We start from the raw sequence: 20,338 nt of genomic DNA on the forward strand, positions 1-20,338 counted from the left end.
GAGTCTCGGACGTTTGACAGCTGACGGTGCAGAGTCGCGATGGGAGCGGCGCTTGCAGGTCACGCTGAGGCTGAAGAAAAGCAGTTCAGGGTCTTCCCCGCAATTGCCAGGTTGCGCAGAGTCGGCAGCTAATCCAGTTGGGTAGATGAGGCGGGCTAAGGATCACGCACTTGCACAAACAGGTGCAAGGACGGCAGGGTTGATGAGCTTGTCGTCGACGATGGCGGTGGGATGTATGCAGTGATGGAGATAGTTGTTGGCGCTGGCTACGGAGAGGCGGTGTTTTGGGATTCGTTGAGGCGGCCTCTACCAGACGTGTATCATGCTCTGCGTGCGCACTCTCTCTGCAGGCGGCCGACACAAACAGAGGGCGTCCAGCGCAGCCAAATGCAAAAGCGATGCACATCGAGGTCCAATGCCCCTGCGCTGCCGTGCACGTGCAGCTCGGGCCTTGACCCCACAGCATAGCGGATTGGCACCCTGAGTTGCCGTCTAGACAGTCTTTTCCGGGCCAAAGTGGCTGCCCAGGAGCGTTCTGGGAAGCTCGTGATCGGGCGCTCGAATCACAGACAGACGGCGCCACGGAACCACGCACCCACGGTTTTGCGGTTGCGGTAAACACGAGGCCCAGCCCAGCGCCCTCTAAAAGCCTAGCTAGGCCGCGCTTGCTCTCGACGGCCTACTGCTCCCTCTGCTCCCGCCTCCTGCCTCCTGTGCATTAATCACTGCCATTGCCATTGCCATTGCCATCACCTGCTTTTGCTTTCCTCCCTCACCGTCACCACTCCACCCACGCCCAGCCCCCGCGCATTGCTGTCCTGTATTCCATAGGCGTTGCATAGACTACTAACGGGCCTCAAACACCAGCCCATCAAACACGCGCCCCGCCCGCCTGTCGCCTGCCCGCCAACGGGGCCCGTCTATCCTCAGCGCGAAACACAGCAGCATCGGTACCGCCAGTCTTAGCAAATCCGCGCCCCTATTGCTGCTTCTGCCGTAGGCGAGGCGCGCAGGAACAGGATTGCCCGCCGTGCGTCACCAGCCAGCAGTTGCACAAAGCACGCCTGTCGTCTCCCGCGGCGCCAGTGTTTGATTGGGCCGCCCAGCAGGGTTGTGAGCAGCAGACGGCATCATGTTTGCAGAGCCGTCAATGCCAGGTAAGGCTGCTCCTGAATTTGCCTGTTTCACCGAGACTTGGGCTGTGACGAAATAGGACGCGCCGCTGATCATATTGCTTATCTACAGAAAGGCGACCCTCGCCAGGCCTGCAGCTCAACCTCTCCTCCAACAACCCCTTCCGCCGCGCTGCCTCTCCCGGTTTCCCCTCGCCCGCCAGTGCCAACCGCTCGAGCTCGGGCAGCAGACCAATGTCGCGCAATCCCTTTATATCTACCTTCGAGGCCGAGTTTAACAAGGAGGCATCCAGAGACCTCGTTGACATGTCGGCCACCATGAAGGACTCTCCCAAGAAATCAAACTTTGGCTTCGCCGCCGAAGAGCTCTTTGTACGTTCCTCCCCCTTGCAGGCCAATCGCCCGTGCCGTGACGGCTGCCAACGCCGTCACGTCGTGCAAGCCGCGCACGCTGCACGCTGTAGTAAAACGCGGTGCAGTCTCTAGCTACACCACCGCCATTGAGCCATCAACATGGACCGCTTCAGGCGCTTTGTGATGCAGTTCGCTGACTATCCTGCCCTCACCCAGGCCAACCTCACCATCGACGACACCGATAAGAAGCGAGCCCCCCCGCCACGACCTGCCCCTGCTCGCAGCGGCACCGATCCCCGTGCAGGTCACCGCCCCTCGCGCTCTGAAGAGGAGAGACAGCGCATGCGAGAAGCTTCTCGGGGAGGCTCTCGACCACGTGGACCTCCCAGCTCGTCTCGCCCTCCCCAGCTCAACAGCCCTGAACGCCGCGAGAACCGCCGTCCCCGACGCAACTCCGAATCCTCCATTATCGACCGAGGCTCGCTCGACCCGCGTGAAGAGCGCAGACGCAGGGAGCGCCGCAAGGAGCGCGAAGAGCGTGCTAGAGACGGCAAGGACAGCAAATCTGGCGGCAAGAAGGTCCGCAGGCCGCAGGGTCTTGATCTCATCGACAAACTCGATGTGACTGGCATCTACGGACCTAGCATGATCCACCACGATGGACCGTACGACGCTGTGCAACCCCACCGCAACCGTAAGAAGGACCAGCGCGCACCCATGCATGCTTTCCCCGTCGGTTCAGCCAACAACACTCTGGGTGGTTCTGGACCTCTGAACACAAAGATCGATCTGGACAGGATCCATGGCAGGGGTGCCGAGGGCTTCACCGACTTTGCCGGTGCCGAGACCGAGTGGAAGAAGCCAGCCCCAGTGGCCGCAGAGTTCAGCGCAAAGGGCCGAGAAGACATTGTACACGGCGAGCAGACCCATGGTCTTGGAACATCCACCTTCCTTGAGGGCGCCCCGGCTTCCCGCAAAGCGATCCAAGAAGAGTCCGATGCTCAGAGGCAGAAGCAACTAGCTGATGGCGGTCTCGGTCGCAAGAAGTCCATCGCCCAGCGATTCCGCGGTATCTCTCAGCCCCGTCGTTACGGTGACGGCCCACGCATCACTTCGCCCGAGGCACGCTACGGAGCTGCCACCAGCCCAAGCGGCCCTTACAGCGCCGGAGCCATCTCGCAGACCAAGGCCGCGGAGCAGAACCCTTTTTTCAGCGACGACTACGATAAGGCCTACGACGCCAAGGGCGCAGCCATCAAGACCAACGAGGGCGGAGCTTCACCACCTCGGGGCGCTGCGCTACAACGATCCATCACCACCGACAGCGTAGGATCCCCCACAGGCGAGGCCAAGCCCAGCAATGGGTTCCTCAACCGCGTCAAGTCTCTCAAGGGCGGACGTCGACGTCCCGCTTGAGAAGTCACAGGCATGGTTGAAATGATTCGACCACTTCACTCATCTCTCTCTGAGCGGCTTAAGTCCCTCTCGAAGGACATAAAGACACGATGTATATCGCGCCACGGCGACGACTGCAGCCAGCTTATTTCTCCTATCGTCACACACCTCCCTTCGGGACATACACTTTCCTTCCGTCTGGCGCTGGAGTCGTTGGGGCTTGAAAGCACGAGGTCTGGATACCACTCATGTGTAACAGAACTCAGGCACGCTTCAACAAGATCAAGAAGGCTCTCCCTTCTTCAAACCACCAGCTTCAATTTTTTCAATCGAGTCACTTTTTCCTTTCAATGCGCAGAAATTGGGCTACTTGCATAGCTCTTATAACACATCAAGTTTGCGATAGTTTGGGGATGCGAGGCGTAGAATCTGTAGCTAGGAATCAAAATTTGCAAACATCAAGAAACCATACCATTGGAACTCTACACATGTGATGCCGTTTATTTGCCCCCGTTGATCGCCATCTAGACCCGCTCGATGTTCAGGGGCATCCGACTGTTCCTGGCACCCGCTAGGATCGTCCTTGACGCGTTCCTGTCGCCCAAGAAACCCCCACTCGAGCTTACTGCCCAATCCTTGAGGAGCGGACCTCGACGCCGCAGCTGCGTTGCCCCTGGCACATGACCTGAGGATTTATCACCGATATCAATGCTCTCAGCCGCACGCCACGACGCCAGCACTAAGATCGGCGGCGCGGAAGTTTGGATCGCAAGCCACCACCGTATTTCTCCAGTAAGATCTTCGATGCCACGTTTCGGCGAGATATTTGCCTAGTGTCGGTTAGTCGATTGGATGGTGCGTTGTTGTGGAAGAGGTTAGCTGCGATACGTATCTGCGGGCTGATAGGCGTTGATTGATGCCTCAGGTTTGGGTTGAGCATGTAGTGCATACATAGGCTCAGGATTTTGTAGAGTTAGGACATGACGTGGATGCATCACTTAGTCATTTAGTACGTGAAGAAGGATGGAAGTGCAGGTGCTGCTCTTCTTTGATGAAGGCCTGGCGCGTCGAGACAGCGATGGGTCTAGTTCTAGGCAATGTTGAAGAGATTCCCGCATGCACGTGATCCTGGTAGTCACATTGTTTTCGTTGTCTGTCAACATGTCTCCAAGTTGATGAACAGTAGAATTGTACGTTTTCAACAAACGTTGCGCCTTCCTCTATTCCATCTCGCGCTAGCGCTTCCCTTTCCGAATGCGGTTTCGACAAGCCTGCACCATTACACTCACAGTACCGTGTCTCACCGTCGTACACTAAATGGCGATATGGCTGCCGCTCAACTAGCTATTGATAGGTTGAGTATATCAGCAAGACCCGCAGAGCCGTTGTTTGCATCCCAGTTGATTGGCGACCAAGACCTCGATGAGCTGCTCGAGAGCGTGTGCAATGTCAATCTCCAACACCAAAATGGGGTTGGAGGGAACGTACTACAAACTGAAGTTAAGAGCTTAGACGAATCTTTCGGTGGTGGCATACAGAGCGGAAGAGTTGTAGGAGTCAGTGGAGAAGCTGGGGCGGGTGGGAGTGAGGTGAGTATCCCAATTCTGGATATCGAGCAACAATACATCACGAAGGAGTTCTAAGACAAAAGAGCTACAAACTAACGCTTTTAGATGTGCTGCACCCTGCTTGCGAGCTCTCTTCTTCAATACGAGAACTCGACCGCTGCTGTTGTTGATACTACAGGCAACTTCGATGTACTGCGACTTTACACCATGATCGTCGCTCAACTGTCACGACGACCAGATATCCAAACGTCCTTACGTGTCTCACTAAACCAGGCGCTTGAAATTTCGACTGAGGATCTGGCAGCAAAGGTACTTGACCGTGTCAAGATTATGCGTGTTTTCGATTTCGTGGGTGTGAGAGAGGCCATTGGTGAGATCCGGGATGGGATCGAAAAGAAGAAGGATCTTGAACGTGCTTCAAGTCCTGAGGAGACGAAAGCGACTTTACCCATTGAGGAGTCTGCGCAGGAGAAGCCGCCCGTCGAGAAGGTGCCAGTGAAGCGAACTTATGTCGCGGATAGTGAAGACGAAGAAGACGACGAGGAGATGTTATTCGATTCAGACGTTACCGACACCACAGCAGCGCACCCTGTACAGAACCCAGAGCCAACGCGGATCGAGGCATCAGAAACTATAAATGCAGAGATTGTACCTGGACCAATGAAGATCATTTTGATCGACAACCTCGCTCAAGTCCTCAACCCTTTGTTGAAGAAAGACTATATGCAAGGTATCTACCATTAAACCCCAGCTCCAACATTGACTGACCACTCCCAGCAAACGCAGTAGCAGCCACCTTCCTCACAACGCTCTCAAATCTTACACAGGCCCACGCAATCCACACTCTTCTCGTGAACCCAGCTCTTCCTCCACGCGCTTCCTCACCAAAACGCCCTGTACCACAAAATCAGCTAGGCCCTCTGCCTCCGCAACAGCGACGAGAGCCCCCACTTCCATCTTCCATTTTTGCGAGTAACGATGTTGTACCGAATTTGGTGCATTTACTAGGACGGTACATGGATATGGAGGTGTTGGTGAGTCGGTTACCGAGACGGAAGATGGACGCGAAAGTGTACTACAGTGATTCTGGGGGGAAAGGGACGAAGCGAGGTATTGAGATGGTGAGCGTGCTGGAGATAGTGAGTGATCGGTGGGGAGGTAGGACTGGTGCGTGGGGTACTTTTCGTGAGAGCAAAGATGGCATCAAAGATATTTGAAGTGTGTTCAATTTCAAAATATGAATCTAGGTTGCTGACGCAGAGGCTTTTAGGGAGAAGTGGTCGTCACCAGTATTTCTTACCCATCCCTTCAGTGCTTTGCGTATGTCATCTTTGACTTTGATCCTCTCTTCCAGCCCTTCAGACTTTTTCAGGTCCGCATACGTCTTCATGCGAAGCGCCTCACTAGCCGCCACCGCTCCACCCAATACTCCTGCTAAACGAAGAGCTTCCATACATAGTCCCTTCCGACATATTTTACTTGCTCCCCGGGGGTCTAATTGTTTCCGACCCTGCAGGACACCGCCGATCAAAGTCTCCTGCCAGCCTGGCGTCCACACAGCGGAGAGATTACTAGGCACCGCTTTCTCGGCAGTAGATAATGCGCGGCGCGACCACGTGAACTCGCGGGTGGTTGGAAGGATATTGAACGGTTGGAAACGATAGCCGCCTTTCCACTCTGTGGTATGCTTAGGGCCGAGACTCTTGAGTCGACCTGAGGAGGAAAAGGCCCGCTCGCATGCTTGTGGTACGTATTGGGAGTCTGGCAGAACCAGAGTCTCCAAGTAAGCATTCCGAGGGCTGATTAGTAGAGATGATGTAGATGACAGCAAGGAGGTAGCTTGTTTGACTGCCAATTTGTCGGTGCAAGATTTGCTCAGCGTAGGCGGGGCATCAGGTCGCGAAGGCTTTGCACGGACAATGCCTAGAAGAGAGAAGTTCGACCGACCTCGAAGAGCCAAAGTGTCTACTTGGTCAACTGCATCAGATGCGGTAGATAGAGTTGGTGGTGCACTAGTCCACGGCGTTGCATCTTCCTGCGCAGCCATGGTGAGCTCCATACTGGCATCTCCACAGGGAGCTTCAGAGCAATACATGTGAATGGACACATCTTCTCGGATGGTGAACGGCTGGCGTAGACTTTCGGAATGTTCGTCAGGCGACAGCCTCCGAAGGAAGTCGGATGTTGGATAAGGCGGCGTCGAGATGAGCATGCATTCATCTAGAAGGTATCGGTTGAAGGCTCGGAGTGCTATGACTTCGGCGTGCCAGTCGTGGAGGATGTTGCCGTGTGCGAGGGGTAATTTGTTGGAGGGGAGACATTTCATGCCAGTTCTAAGAGAAGTTCAGCTGGTGTCATGACTTATTCACAGGTCGTATCGTAGTATGTTCGAGCATGCTGAGTTCAGAGCAATCCAGGAGCTCCGGTTCCTCAGTGGGGCGTTTTGCCCCTGCTGTCTGAAGTGTATGTGTGGTGTCACACCCGGTAGATAACTGGACTACACGATACCCGTTGAAGAGACAGTCTTCGGAGGTCGGCTGATGGAAATGGCTCACCCTAACGATACGCATGATAGAGCGCCACCTTGACTAGGTCATGAGCATAAGCAAGCATAGCTCCTTCCGGAAGCAAGTGAGCGATTACCTTTAGATAAGACGATTCCGGCGAGGGGTACCCATTCCCTTGCGCCATCGTGGCGGGGTCTCGGCTTCCGCTTTTCAGGTAGCTGAGCAAAGGCCCGGAGCACGCAGTCTGCGATGGCATCTGCGGCGGCGTCTGCAGCCATGGCAGTGAAGCGAGGTGGTGGGTGAAGGAGCGAGGGCGCGGTTGGGGCTCGGAGCATCCGGGGAGCCAGGCACGTCAGGGTCCATTGTTACCTTCGCAGTCGCAGAGCATCGCTCCTGCTACTCAGTCACAAAGAACCCTGTCACACGCTCAGCGCGAGTGAGACCCAGACTCCTTCACCTCCCCGTATCGCCTTGTTCCTCCTCTTCTCTTCTCAACATGCAAGCGTTTGGTGAGCAATGGCCGTGCGCCGCACCGTCGCATTCGCGACTCAGACACTCACAATCACAGTACCCAAGAACCGACGAGTAAGACTGAGCCAGCACCTCAAAGTTACACGGGCTGACATTTGCGCAGCCAAAATTTGATCTGCACCTACGAGTGAGCTATCCATACACAGGCATACGACCACACTCTGACGACAGCAGATAATCGACCTCAACAACGTACCACTCGTTTCTGGCACCTCATTCATAAAATGGCACCTCTCCCACTCGACGGCCGCCGAGCACCGCGGTCGCACAGATAGCTGCCAAGTCAAAGACCATAAAGTCGCCTACAACTACGACATCACCCTCCCCGTCCGTCTCACCGTCGACAAGAATGGCATGCTGCAGGAGTGTTATGTCGAGTTGGAAGTTGTGCAAGAATATGGCCGAGGCTCAGGAAGGGGCGAGCGCATCACGTTAGGAACGGTCAAGCTCAACCTGGCCGAGTACGTGGAGCAGAGCGAGATGGCGACCATCGCGGGCGAAGAGCCAGGCGTCACGAGGAGGTACCTCATGCAAGACAGCAAGATCAACAGCACGCTCAAGGTCGGAATTTATATGAAGCAGACGGAGGGCGACAAGAACTTTGTTGCGCCGGCCTTGAAGACTGCGCAGGTCTTCAGTGGCATCGCTGGTATCATGGCGGGAGAGCAGGCCGAACTTGAGGACCACGGAGGTAAGACACTCTGAACTATACACGGGACTCGTGCTAACGCCCACAGCTGCGCCCTCCCTGACGAGCAAATCCCGCGAAGCCGGCGAGCTCCAAGACATGTACAGACGCACCCTCGCCGCATACTGGTCCGCACAACCTGGCGAGCTCAAGGCAGACGAATGCATCGAAGACATATTCGCTGGCGGAGACGGATGGGGCGACCGCGAGAAACCATACTCCCAGCAGCCACGAGCTCAGCCCTTGCGATTCGCAGCAGGCGATAGCAGCAGCTCTGTGAGTGAGAGCGAGCACGGTCACATGCGCGGCGGCAGCAGCGCTCATCGTAAGTCGCATGAGACACTGCGCCCTGGAGATATGAAATCGAATCACTCGCCTAACGTGCGGGGCCGGGGAAGTTTGGAGCAGCAGGCATCGCAGATGAAGGCAGAGGCGTCGCGCAAGCGACATCGTCCACACCATGAGGTAGATGAGTTTGACCTGCGCGAAGATCTTTGCAGCTGGCGTCGTCCAACTTGAAGGTCAAAAGGTGCCACTGAAATGCAAATTCCTACATTTAATATTGAACTCTGAAGTAATGCTCGCGGGCGTCGCACTATGACGCGCCTCACACGTGAAAGCGCGATGGCAGAATTAGGGCGGTCACGAAAGTTGGAGCACGCATCGCACTTTCCGAGCCCGTCGCTGCCATCCTCATTGCACTTTTTCCCCGCTTCGTCCTCCTTCATGCTTGCGCCCCGGACCTCGAGTGCATTTGTATGCCTCCGATGTGAAGCGCAAATTGCCCGACGGCGACTGCCCGCTTTTCCTCGCCCACCATCCCGAGCCAGGTTTTCTGCGTCTGCACGCCGCCGCGGTGATGCTGAAGACGAGCAACCACCGCCTCTGAAGATCACAAAACAAGTGACGCCGATCAATCGCTTGAGGAAGAGGAAGGGAGAAAAGATCCTACGAGAAACTTCGCAAGATCTGGGCGTCAAGCGATTGGGCGACGATGCCGATATCTTGGTCCTGAGGGAAGTCGGGGAACCAGCACAAAGAGAAGCCACCACAACCACCGAAGCCTCCGAAGATGCCGAAGTAATCGAAATCTCCGAACCTCTCGAGGTCCCAGACATTCTTGCCTCAATCGAAGAAGAAGGGAAAGCGCTCGCGCCGGAAGAAATATACAAGCAGATCGAGACCTTGCGACCGAACAACGATGGCGACCCCAATGAGCCGCATCACGTCAAGCAGACTACATTTGTCAAGCTGAGAAAGACCCTCATGAAAGGCTTCACGCAACAGCAATTGATAATCTTCTACTCGGTCGCAAAGAATATACGGCAAGAGAAGGTCAATCAGGGAGTGATCGACAGCATCAAACGGAAGGACCAACTAGGAAACCAGAAGCAACCTGTGGAACGATCAGAATGGCAGCCAGGTACTACGCCGATAACTCAACGCCTGCCTGGCGTTGATCGTATTGTCAAGATCATGGGCTACCGCAAGAACGTCAGCAAGCAGCTGCTTGTTGATCGCATAATGAGGGATGTTTGGAATCTCGTACTCTTGGAAGAAATCGAATCCCCCGGAGAGCTAGAGCTTTCTCTGCAACCGTGGCAGGTGATGCTGCTTAAGGCTGGTGGTACGTACTATAGCATCCTTAATCGTGGATCTCGCTAACATGCCTGCAGACAAAGACACCCTTTTTGACAAGATTCGACGGACCCGACGAGTGAGGCTCGACATGTACAAACCGGATAACGCCCTCCGCATCACATCCGATAAGACGACAGCAGAGTACGCTGCCAATGATATCGAGGAAGCCTTCCAACACACTGAATTGAAGCGGATGAACCTGAACAACTATTTACGCCAGCTAGCAAATGGTCCTGTTGCGTTGGATTCAAAGTCCAATCTGGTAACTTTGTTTTATACACAGAAAGACTTTGATGTCGTCTCGGCTCTGACTCGCACGAGTATTGAGGCAGTCGGCAAGTCTATGGTATGCACAATCTCTGTAAATCGTTCATAACCGAGCTAATTCTTTTAGTTGGTAATCAGAGGCTTCGACGTGAGCTCCATAGAAGAGGCAAAAAGGACACTGGTCAGGTTTTTGCCTTTCAAGGATGCAGCTGAGCGTACCTTCGATACTCAGAAACTAGGAAGTGCCGAGAGTGCAGCGTTCTTGTCGCCGGTTCCTACCGAACACGATTCTTTCAAATACAAGTATCGCAAACGAGAGCTGGGACGTCTGTCAATGCCTATCATGCGGCTCACTGAGCCTGACACTGTCGAAGCTCAGGCTGCGAAACCCGCAAAAGCCCCCAAAACAACACTCCACGGTCTCGTGAACCGGACTCTAGGGACAATTCTGCGACCCGCTTCTGCTGTGCCATTGCCTAAACACGAGTTGAGCAATTGGATACCGAACCCAACATACGAGGTCTCCGCCGAATTTGGCCAGGCTCTATTCCCTCTCGAAGATGTGGACCCCAGCCGAGTAGTGGAAGCTGCTCTTTCTGATCCATCCAAGGCACCTTTTCTGTCAACATTCCCAGGACTGAATAGTGTTTTCACGTCGCCCAACTATTCTGTCGTTTCGCGCTTGCAAACACCATCTTTGCACTACGAATTCAGACCTGACCTGGAGCACGAGCCAGGACAAATATTGCCCAAACTCAGGATCCAAATGCGTACTGGTCGCAGTGGTGCCAGAGCCACTTTCCGCAAACTCGCACTGAGCTTCGATCATCGTATCCACGATGTTCTGCTCCCAGACAAGGCCGTAGATGTACGATTTCAACGCCGAGCAAACCTCAGCTTCAATAACAGGGACCACAATGACGAGAATGTACAGGCGTGGGTTGATGCCGTAACAGACAACATTGAGAGCGGTGGTCGCCTCACTGCGCCACCTCTCCGCATCCAGATCCCCAAGTGGACCATACCTGGATTCTCGAGCGAGGAAAAAGGCATGCGTACCGTCACGTATCACTTCTCTGGTATCCAGTTCCGGCAACCGGTGATTGGAGAACTATTCGGTGTAGCTGTTTCGTACAATACTGTACAGTCTGGCAAGCTCGGTGCCAAGGGCGGCGCGCTCACTGCGCATTACAGTGGCCATGGCGATACAGAGTTGCGCGACGAAAGTGCGATGAAAGCCTTTGTGGAGAGGTGTTTCAAGATGGCAGACTTGATCACTGATGCGAGTAAGCAGACACTTCCTCCGTCTCGCGTTGTCCGCCCACGCGATATGAACAGCGGACGGAAGGCGAAAAGAATGGGATTATCGGGCGATCGAGCTCAGGCTGTGGATGAGCAGAGCATTGAGTCGCCGAACGATCTTGTCGAGCGCGTTGGGGAATACCCGGATGTGAAGGACGATGTTGAGGCGAAAGAGAACGCGGTAGCTGTTGAGGATGTGGTGGAAGAGCAGCCAGTTGATGGAAACATGGAGTCACGATCTGACGACTTGGTTACCGAAAGCGAAGACAACGTTCGCACTTTGTAGTCACCAAATTCAACTCTTCAAAGCAACTCTCACCAAAAAACTGGCCATGTTCCTAACTTGTTAGCACTCATCTCATGGAGCGTCACGTCAAGAACATCACAGTGAGATATTTTCTTCGAGCAAATCATCAGTTCGTAAGAATTGATTAGGCCATAGTATGGCGATCTTAAGAAAACACGGATGCAACGAGTAATAATGTGTCCATGTTTCTACATGGGGTATCTACCGTGTATCTTGCATGAGTTGTAGCAGGCCTTCTGCGGCGTCGCTCTTAACACCGCCGACACTGCTAGCCAGACTGTAGTGTTGTTGCTTCATTCTTTGAAGCCTGTAGTGCGGGTTCTCTTCCTGCACGTTGATGCGCTCTGCATCGTGCTCACCCATTCGTGTTCTTGAGTCAGAGTGCGGAGGGTAGTAATTCCTGGGTCGCACAGGCGACGAGAGTTGATCGGGGGCTACTGAGTGGGGCAGTTGAGGCCCGGGTGGTGAAGACGTGAATGCATAGCCGGGCACCATGCGCGATGATGCGGGCATGTTGCCTTGGGGTATGGCGAATTGAACGGGTGCGGGACCGAGCTTGGAGATCGGGTGGAAGGGATCTAGGTTGGCCCTCACGAAGACTGGCCCTTGATCGCGTCGCGGAGAAGATACGGTGATGTTGGGTACGCGGGGATCGCCTAGAGATTCGCGCGAAGTTGTCATGGCGGTTGATCTTGACGCGTTGAGCGCGTCCGACGAGTAAGAGGCGCGAGCTTCGTAGGGTCCAATGATGTCCGCGTCGCGTTTGGTGACTTGATTTGTCTTGAGCTTATACAATCCAAACTTGAGACGCGTGCGCAACTGTTCGGCACGCGATTTCCTCTGTCCTTCCACGGGTGCTGGTGCGGGGGGAGCCGCCGGCATAGCTACACGTTCTCCATGTTCGCTCTTCTGGCTGGCACACAACTCATAGTTGAGAAGGTCGGAGAAGGACTGATTGCTCTTCTGAGACGCTTGGATCGGCTCTGGTTCGGGCGAGGGTGTTGGTGTAGCGCGCTCGGTGGGAGATCCAGGATCTGCGAGGCCAATGGGGTTATTCTCCTTCGATATGTCAGTGGTGTAAAGACGCGTCAGTATCGCGTGTGGCCTACCGTATGCTTCTGCACCGCATCAGTGGTTAGGCGCACGCCGGCGGTAGGAAGACTCTCATTGCGGGCGTGGGCCAGCATCTTCACACTATCAACGGCCTCAGCGCCGTCGACCTCTTCTATGCCCCTCTTCTTGCTGTTTGAGTTGGTCTGGGGAGTCATGAGGTTTTCCTTGCCGACAGGGTTGGTCGGGGTGTGCGTAGTAACCTGCTTCAGCGGGCTTTGGGCTCGAGCGACTTCAGACGGTCCATGAGGGGTAGAGGGCGTATTTATGGCCTTTGGGGTGAGATCCCCAAGCACGCGTCGCGAGGGTGTCTTGGAGGGGGTATACTGAGTGGCCATGTTTGGCCGCTGCGGTGTTGTGGCGCTCATGTTGTCTTTGCGACTTGAGGGATATTGCGACGCGTTGAGACGGGACGAATGACGCGCGTGGATGCGCTCTTGTGATGTGGGACGGAAGTGTAGCCACAAGATAGTACTGATTCTTTCTGTGTCGTGTTCAACGTTGGGAAAGACAAATCAAAACAGAATTGGAATGAGGGTGATGGTGTGGGAGCAGTCGCGTCGCGGTTGGGGAAGTCGCAGCAGAGGCGCTAGGCGACGCGATTGGGTGGCATGTCAGGGTCCAGCTTGGCGAGAAGGCGGGATGGCGCCTGAACTAGCACAGCACAAAGTTGGCATGACTGGGAGGTGTTCCAATTCTATTCCTCAATCATCTATCTACTATCGTTACACATTTGCGTTGAATTACGCGTCGAACGACACCTGTTGGGGCCCTCGAAGAACGCGTGGCGTGAAGGACATCCTCTCTGCACTTTCCCCGTTGCTGTTGCAGAGTCACCTCGACGAGTATTCTACGACAAGGACACGTGGATGATGGTTTGTTCACATCTTCTTAGCCATGGTTCTGTCACTTTGCCGTGAATAGACCACCACGACTCTAGTACGGCGCGTCTCAAGCTAGAGAACCCACGCGTTCGTCAAAGTTCCGAGGCACTTGCACAGATAAGATAGCACGATAAGATGCAGCCACAGTTTCTGTGCACGAACCTACGTGCATGCCGGCCGCACTTGCCTACGGGTCTCCATGCCTTGTCTTACGTCATCAAAATAGAAGCAAATGCACGGCTACGCGGCTCCATTGCTCCACCATGATGGCTCAGCCACACCTACTCACCAGCACAGCCAACCCTATATACACTCGACTTTCAATCCTCAAAACCCCTACAACAGAACTTGTTTAAGTCCAGAGACTCACCTGCACCTTGAAACTCGATCTGAGCATCTATCAACAATCTGTTCGTTACCCAACTGAGGCATCCGCTCACTAGTACTAACCCGATCAGCATATCCACGATGAAGGGCTTCCTTCAAAAAGCCAAAGCCGAACTCAAAGGCTTCACTCAACGCGACGAGCCTTGCAACTCAAAATTTGACGGAGCCGCTGAGGCACAACATCAACACCACTTTCCTCCAGCTCATCAGCAAGGGCAGCAACATGGAATCAGCGATCCGACAACTCTAGATATACTTCGCTACCGCTATCATCATGGCACTAACCTCGGCTCGGTCTACGTCATTGAACGATGGCTTCAAGGCTCTCGATTTCCTGACGGTTCTGAGGGATCAAGCGAGCTTGCAGCAGTACAGGCCTGGGTCGACAAGATTGGCATAGCTGAAACGAAACAAAAGTTCGAAGAGCATTGGGCCAACATCGTAACCGATAACGCCATCGGATGGCTCGCTAATGTAGCCAAATGCACTACCGTCCGCCTGCCCATCGGTTACTACGACCTCCCCGGAGCTGTTTTCACCCAGGGCACACCTTTCGAGCCGTACGCAGAAATATACACTGGAGCATGGAATAGTATCCGCACCCTGATCCAACGCCTGCGTGCACGCTCTATTGGTGTTCTCATCGATCTACATGCATTGCCAGGAGGTGGAAACGCGCAGGAACACTCCGGTACCAACAGTGGGCGTGCTGAACTCTGGACCAGCCATACCAACCGCGCGCTGGGCGTTCACTGCTGCCAATTCATTGCTGAGGACACAAAAGCTGGAGCTGAAATTGCCGGTCTCCAGCTCGTCAATGAGGCTGAGTGGGAATCAGAACGCATGTATGAGTGGTACGATGAATGCATAGCTGCTGTCTCTGCTATCGATCCCGGCATTCCTATCATCATCTCCGACGGTTGGCACCTAGAGAAAGCAGTCGACTGGACTTTGCAGAAGAACTCCATCTACTCGCACCCGCAGTGCCCAGTAGTGATCGATACGCACTACTACTGGGCTTTCACAGACGAAGATAAAGCAAAGACACCACAGCAAATCACGGAAGAGGCCGGCACCAAGCTTGGACAGCTTGACGGTAAAGAAGGCTCCGTCCATGACCGTGGTGCAGTACAAGTCATTGTTGGCGAGTACTCCTGCGTCATGACCGAAGACTCTTGGGCCAAGGGCGGCGGAGTCCCCAAGGAAGAGCTCGTGCAGCAGTTTGGTCAAGCGCAGAGTAGGCGGTACCAGCAACGAGCTGGCGGCAGTTTCTTCTGGACCTGGAAAATGGATTGGATGCCTGGTGGTGAGTGGGGCTTCAAAGCTAAAACGGAAGACGGGAGCATTGTGCCACCTCAGTACACAACAATGTCCGCTGATGATAGGCGTGGGGTGGTCGAGAAAGCCAGACACGAAAAAGACGGGCGGATGCATGAGGCTGTCCAACAGCACGTGTCTTACTGGAGTGGAGTGGATCCCAACGGTCACTATGAGCACGAAAAGTACGAACATGGTTGGCAAGTCGGGTATCAAGACGCTCTCGCCTTCTTTGGGTGCAGAGAAACAAAAGGCGACAAGATTGGCATGTTCGAATTGTGGGTCCTCAAGCGAATTAGAGAGAGTGGATACAGAGGTGGCTTCACTTGGCTTTTCGAACAAGGCCTGAGGAAAGGTGCGCACGACTGTTACTCTGCGCTCGGAATTTAAGAGTTTGTGCACGGACGATATGGCTCTCGATCACGACCGTTTGCTGTTGCTGCCTCAGTCACGAGGTACGTGCTCGGGGTGATGACGTTACGGTCAACAGGCGGATTCGGGACCTTCGTCGGTGGAACGTCTAGAAAAGCGACAGAGACAAACACTCAGGCAATGTATGTTGGGCGTACAGTATCACTTTCTCAATGAATCTACCACCTCCCCTCTTCCACTCCCCTAACTTAATCTCGCGCAATCTCTCAATTTCTAGAAATCTCCAAACCCATGGATCACACCCATTTTATACCCTCTGGAATACCTGAAGAAGGGCCTGGCGAGGCGCTGCTTTTACTAAATGACACACTCCCCAGGCGGCCTTATCAAGCTTATTGCGTCACCGAAGCCTCTTCACGACCGTCGAGTCCGGACAGCCTTATTCCAAAACCTCTTCGAACATCAACGACACCTGTATTGCAGGTTTTCATCGACACAGAACCTTTTGAGACTGAAGACTGCGATCAAAACAACAATTTCACCCAGACTGCGGCAGGCAGTCCTGCGCAGTATGTCGAATCAGCAACATTACGCAGAACGGGACAGTATAGCAAAAGACAAACATCACTTCCCAATCGAAAGCCGTTGCCAGAGCGTACAAGATCGGGAGATACACCAAATCACATTACACGGGCTGTCACTCCACGCGGAAGCCACTCGTTAGCTCCATCTGAGGTGACGGTGTGCGACCTGCCATCATCACATCCACGGATGCAACAATCGACTCCTTCCAACAACGAATCTGGTCGGACCGGCTCACACAAGCCAATTGAACAATGCGATGATCTTTTGGGTGCGTATCAGCGTCCGCTACCACCACTACCGCTCGGGACGGCTTCAGTGACAGGCGAACAACAAGAAATCGGCGCGCGGAGCGCAGACGTTTGCCGAAGTTCGGACGAGCCGGTTCATCCAGAATACTTTGAAGGAGCAAACGAGCTCAATACCCTCGATATTCAGGCGGGACCGCTGTCCAAGAGGGAGTGCTACCTCGTTCCACGTCGGCCGTTGCCAGATTTACCGATAGACATCAGCCCAGATCATTCGAGTCAAAGAACTGCAGCGCAGAGCGCGTCCTCATCACACGTGGCAGATGGAATCTCATATGATGCCCTCTTTGAGTCGAGCATTAGTGCGCGAGAGCATCGTGTCTCGGGCAGCAATACACAAGAGCCCACTGCTACTGACCCATACGAACCTCGCGGCCACTGGGATGACATTGACGATGACATACGAGCACTGCGGCGAACTCAACCCAAAGATGCAAATCTAAAATACCAGTTTGGACAGCTACCATCTTTCGGTTCAGCTTCACCGCCATTGATCTCGCCACTCCGCGGCAATTACTCGCACTCAGTCGGCAACTTCACTAACGCCGCGCCTTCTTTCCATTCGTCGACCGACATCCAAAATGGTCCCAGACCCCCTCCCTGGGGTTCATATGAAGATCTCGAGATACAACGTCGACAGCGCGGTGACGCTAGAGAGCGCGCAAAAGTTAGAGGTAGCCGTTTGACGGCAGACAGCTCTTCAGTGTACCAGAAGTCAATGTCGACGGACAGCCTGGGTAAAGATCCTTCAAGGGAGGTAGAAGAGTACAGGGAGCAGATACTCGGTGTGTACCCGGATATGGAGTTCAATGGGGATGCTGGGAGAGGTGATCGGAGATGGTGCTGCTGTGTGTTAATGTGATAGGTCCTCGATTCACGATCGCGCTCGGTGGCAATAGCGCCCAGCAGAGGTGTGCGGATTCCGGTCTTGAAGTGGTCGTGGGCAAGAGACTGCAGTTCATGCTGTCGAACCAGCTGGGCCATCCCTGGAATGACAGACGTCAATCACGAACGCACAGAATCACGCCGATCAATTCAACACATCACCAAAGCTGCAAATCCGCCGACTATATATACCTCGAATCTAGTACTTTCTATTTAGACAGCATGCATCATCATCCAACAACAACACCATACTGTACACGATTCCAAAGAAACACAGGTTCAGGTTTCTTCATCAGGTCCAACTCATCGACTTGAAATCAAACAACACTATTCTACCCCGATTTTCCGTGGCCATACACTCCAGTCTTCACGTATCACTAGCGTATCATACCCAATACGAGATTTGTCATCAACAATGCCTTATAGACTGATGAGTCACGAATGGATTAGGCAGAACAGAAACAAAGTTTTGCCAGCCGGTACTCGACGGCAAGTCGAAACAGGACTAATGAACCCGGACTACAAAAAGCTTACGAAGGATGAAAAAAAGAAGAGAGACGAGGAAAGGCTACGAAATGCAGAGAAGCAAAGGGTCGCAGCGGAGAAGTACAAGATGGAGAAGGCTACAGGGAAACCTGCTCATCTGCAGCATGGCCATACTACCAAGAAGTGAGGGTCTGACCATGGGGCATGTTATTTGCTGAGTTGGTTATGGCGAATGAGGACGGTTTTTGTTTTGAACACGTATGGATTCAGTGCTGGTTCGGTTTACTTGCCTGGTGCAAGTGGTTGGCTTTTCACAGGCGTATTTTGCAAGGGTTTAGGTCGGTTGTGCAGGCTTGCGCAACTGTCGCTTGTATATGGGTTGAGGTTATAGTAAAAATGAGATATATCTTTGAATTGAACCGTCTGGATCGTTGTAATGTGAAAAGCAGACTGTTCAATCAGGCACAACATTCAGCTCTCGTCAACCCGAGTCGAGAGAAAGCCCTAAACATCGTTCGTATGCTGGCGAGATGAAGTCATAAATCATGGTGGCTATTCTGAACTACTACCATACGTATTATGCCGCGCGTTTGGCAATCAAGCTCGAAAAAATGGGTGATGTTGTGTGCCGTCAATTGTTCGAAAGCGACAGGTGGTTGCCAAATAGTGAATGTGCTGCTCTTACATTCCAAGCCAAATATTGAAGGCAATCAAGTATCACAGTAGGGCAGCTTCAATGACAACGATATGAATGCTCAATGGGTGTTCCAGATCTGTCACGCAGCAAGGTATATATAGCTAGCAGTTCTCGCACATCGTCACGACTCAGCATAAGAGACAGCCTCGACTACACTAACAACAATCATTATCATTCTACTTTGCAGCCTGGCGCTTGCGACTTACAGCCCATCATATTTGTCCAAATCCTGGTAGCACAAACGCGATCAAGATGCATCTCCCATCACAGAAACTCCAGCTCCGCCCTAAACTTACTGCCGTTCTACAACACTCAAGCAAGAATTCCACTTCCAAGACCCCTGAAGCTTCAACACCGACGAAGCCAGCTAGCAGTATCAACATCAAAGACAAGCGCAACATCAAGATTGGCATTGCCGCACTTCGTACCGTCAGCAAATGGACCGATAAAGCTGCACTGACGCTCGAGAAGCTCGAGGGCCAAGAAGCGTCGAAACACTGCCAAGATCGCCAGGCGCGCTTGATCGCTCAAGATGACAGTAAATCATACGGAAAACTAGCCCAAGATACCGGGGTATGGAGAGAGACTGTGGTATACCCGGTACCTGCCCAGGTTGATAGTGCTAGGGGGATCGAAGCACACGAACAGCCAAGGGTGTACGGAGCACCAGCACCTGCCAGCCAGGGAGAAAGTCACATTACAAACAGCGTCGTGGGGGCACCGCTCGTCCAGACTCATCATGCGCATGTCTTGGCTTCCGTGGAGGAGTACTATGACGAAAGTAGTAATGACGAGGAGGGTAGCAGTACCTCTAAGCAGATCGGTCTCAACAGCTCCACAGACGTTGACGCAGATGAAGATACCGATGAGGAAGATACTTCTGATGATTCCAGCGATGATGAGAAGGAGGACGACAGCGATGACGACTCGGATAGCGAGGAGCACGATAGCTCTGATGATGCTGAGTCTTCGGACGAGGAGGAAGTGGATGTAAACCAGCCGATGATCATGAATGCTAGGAAGTGAGGAGATGGAGTACAGGGGGTAGATGTGGGTTAGGTGTTTTGGTTGTGAAGAAGACGCGTTATTGGACGATGTAGCCTTGGAGGCCACGAGGGACGATATCGACCTAGAGCAGGAGAGTCAAAGGTAAACATAGTGGCAGCTTACATGTACCTATACATCAAGTGTTGAAACATGGTTGTGCTAATTCTGCGAAAATTGCGACTTTCTAATACGCCAGGCCTTCACTAACCTCCAGCACTGAAGTAGGAGAAGCCAAACGGAGGGGTATATACTAGCTCAGATGTTCGAAATAGAGTCGAACGATTATGTTTGGCTATGTGGTCGAAATAATCCGAAGGGCCGAAGTGAACTGCACGTCAGGCAGCATTGGTTCGGCACATATGCCGTAAGGTTTGCACAATGACGTACCTGTGTAACTGCAACAAAAAGCCATCGCGAAAACCTCCAAACAACTTTCGTTTGTGAGATCCTTGATCGTCCCTTGGTATACCAATCATCAAGTATCAGCGAAGTGGTAGTAAAGGCAAAGTACAGTAGTCCGACGACAGGCAGTGAAGGTAGGCTACCTAACGGCTGTCAACGGCGCTTCGC

At 53.4% G+C, this 20,338-nt stretch overlaps 6 protein-coding genes across 6 annotated transcripts; 5 read left to right on the plus strand and 1 right to left on the minus strand.

Annotated features, from left to right (window-relative positions):
• Positions 1-1,132: 1,132 nt before the first annotated feature.
• Positions 1,133-2,903, plus strand: J4E79_008112 (uncharacterized protein; the record flags this gene model as incomplete). The annotated part of the gene is made up of 3 exons (XM_049356971.1): positions 1,133-1,157; positions 1,246-1,505; positions 1,677-2,903. The coding sequence occupies 3 exons, from the start codon at positions 1,133-1,135 to the stop codon at positions 2,901-2,903; spliced, it is 1,512 nt and encodes a 503-aa protein (XP_049208335.1).
• Positions 2,904-4,207: 1,304 nt separating this feature from the next.
• Positions 4,208-5,194, plus strand: J4E79_008113 (uncharacterized protein; the record flags this gene model as incomplete). The annotated part of the gene is made up of 2 exons (XM_049356972.1): positions 4,208-4,471; positions 4,556-5,194. 2 exons carry the CDS (start codon positions 4,208-4,210, stop codon positions 5,192-5,194), a joined length of 903 nt encoding a protein of 300 aa, XP_049208336.1.
• A 2,279-nt stretch (positions 5,195-7,473) lies between these two features.
• On the plus strand, positions 7,474-11,672 carry J4E79_008114 (uncharacterized protein; the record flags this gene model as incomplete). Its single annotated transcript, XM_049356973.1, has 7 exons — positions 7,474-7,542; positions 7,592-7,615; positions 7,663-8,179; positions 8,226-8,641; positions 9,068-9,803; positions 9,853-10,163; positions 10,212-11,672. 7 exons carry the CDS (start codon positions 7,474-7,476, stop codon positions 11,670-11,672), a joined length of 3,534 nt encoding a protein of 1,177 aa, XP_049208337.1.
• A 222-nt stretch (positions 11,673-11,894) lies between these two features.
• J4E79_008115 (uncharacterized protein) lies at positions 11,895-13,141 on the minus strand (the record flags this gene model as incomplete). The annotated part of the gene is made up of 2 exons (XM_049356974.1): positions 11,895-12,752; positions 12,803-13,141. 2 exons carry the CDS (start codon positions 13,139-13,141, stop codon positions 11,895-11,897), a joined length of 1,197 nt encoding a protein of 398 aa, XP_049208338.1.
• Positions 13,142-14,155: 1,014 nt separating this feature from the next.
• On the plus strand, positions 14,156-15,781 carry J4E79_008116 (uncharacterized protein; the record flags this gene model as incomplete). Its single annotated transcript, XM_049356975.1, has 1 exon — positions 14,156-15,781. One exon carries the CDS (start codon positions 14,156-14,158, stop codon positions 15,779-15,781), a length of 1,626 nt encoding a protein of 541 aa, XP_049208339.1.
• Positions 15,782-18,973: 3,192 nt separating this feature from the next.
• J4E79_008117 (uncharacterized protein) lies at positions 18,974-19,747 on the plus strand (the record flags this gene model as incomplete). Its single annotated transcript, XM_049356976.1, has 1 exon — positions 18,974-19,747. The coding sequence occupies one exon, from the start codon at positions 18,974-18,976 to the stop codon at positions 19,745-19,747; it is 774 nt and encodes a 257-aa protein (XP_049208340.1).
• Between the last annotated feature and the right edge of the window lie 591 nt (positions 19,748-20,338).

Source organism: Alternaria viburni (genome assembly GCF_023758015.1).
Source record: "Alternaria viburni strain BMP 2772 chromosome Unknown scaffold_19, whole genome shotgun sequence".
NCBI classification, from domain to species: domain Eukaryota; kingdom Fungi; phylum Ascomycota; class Dothideomycetes; order Pleosporales; family Pleosporaceae; genus Alternaria; species Alternaria viburni.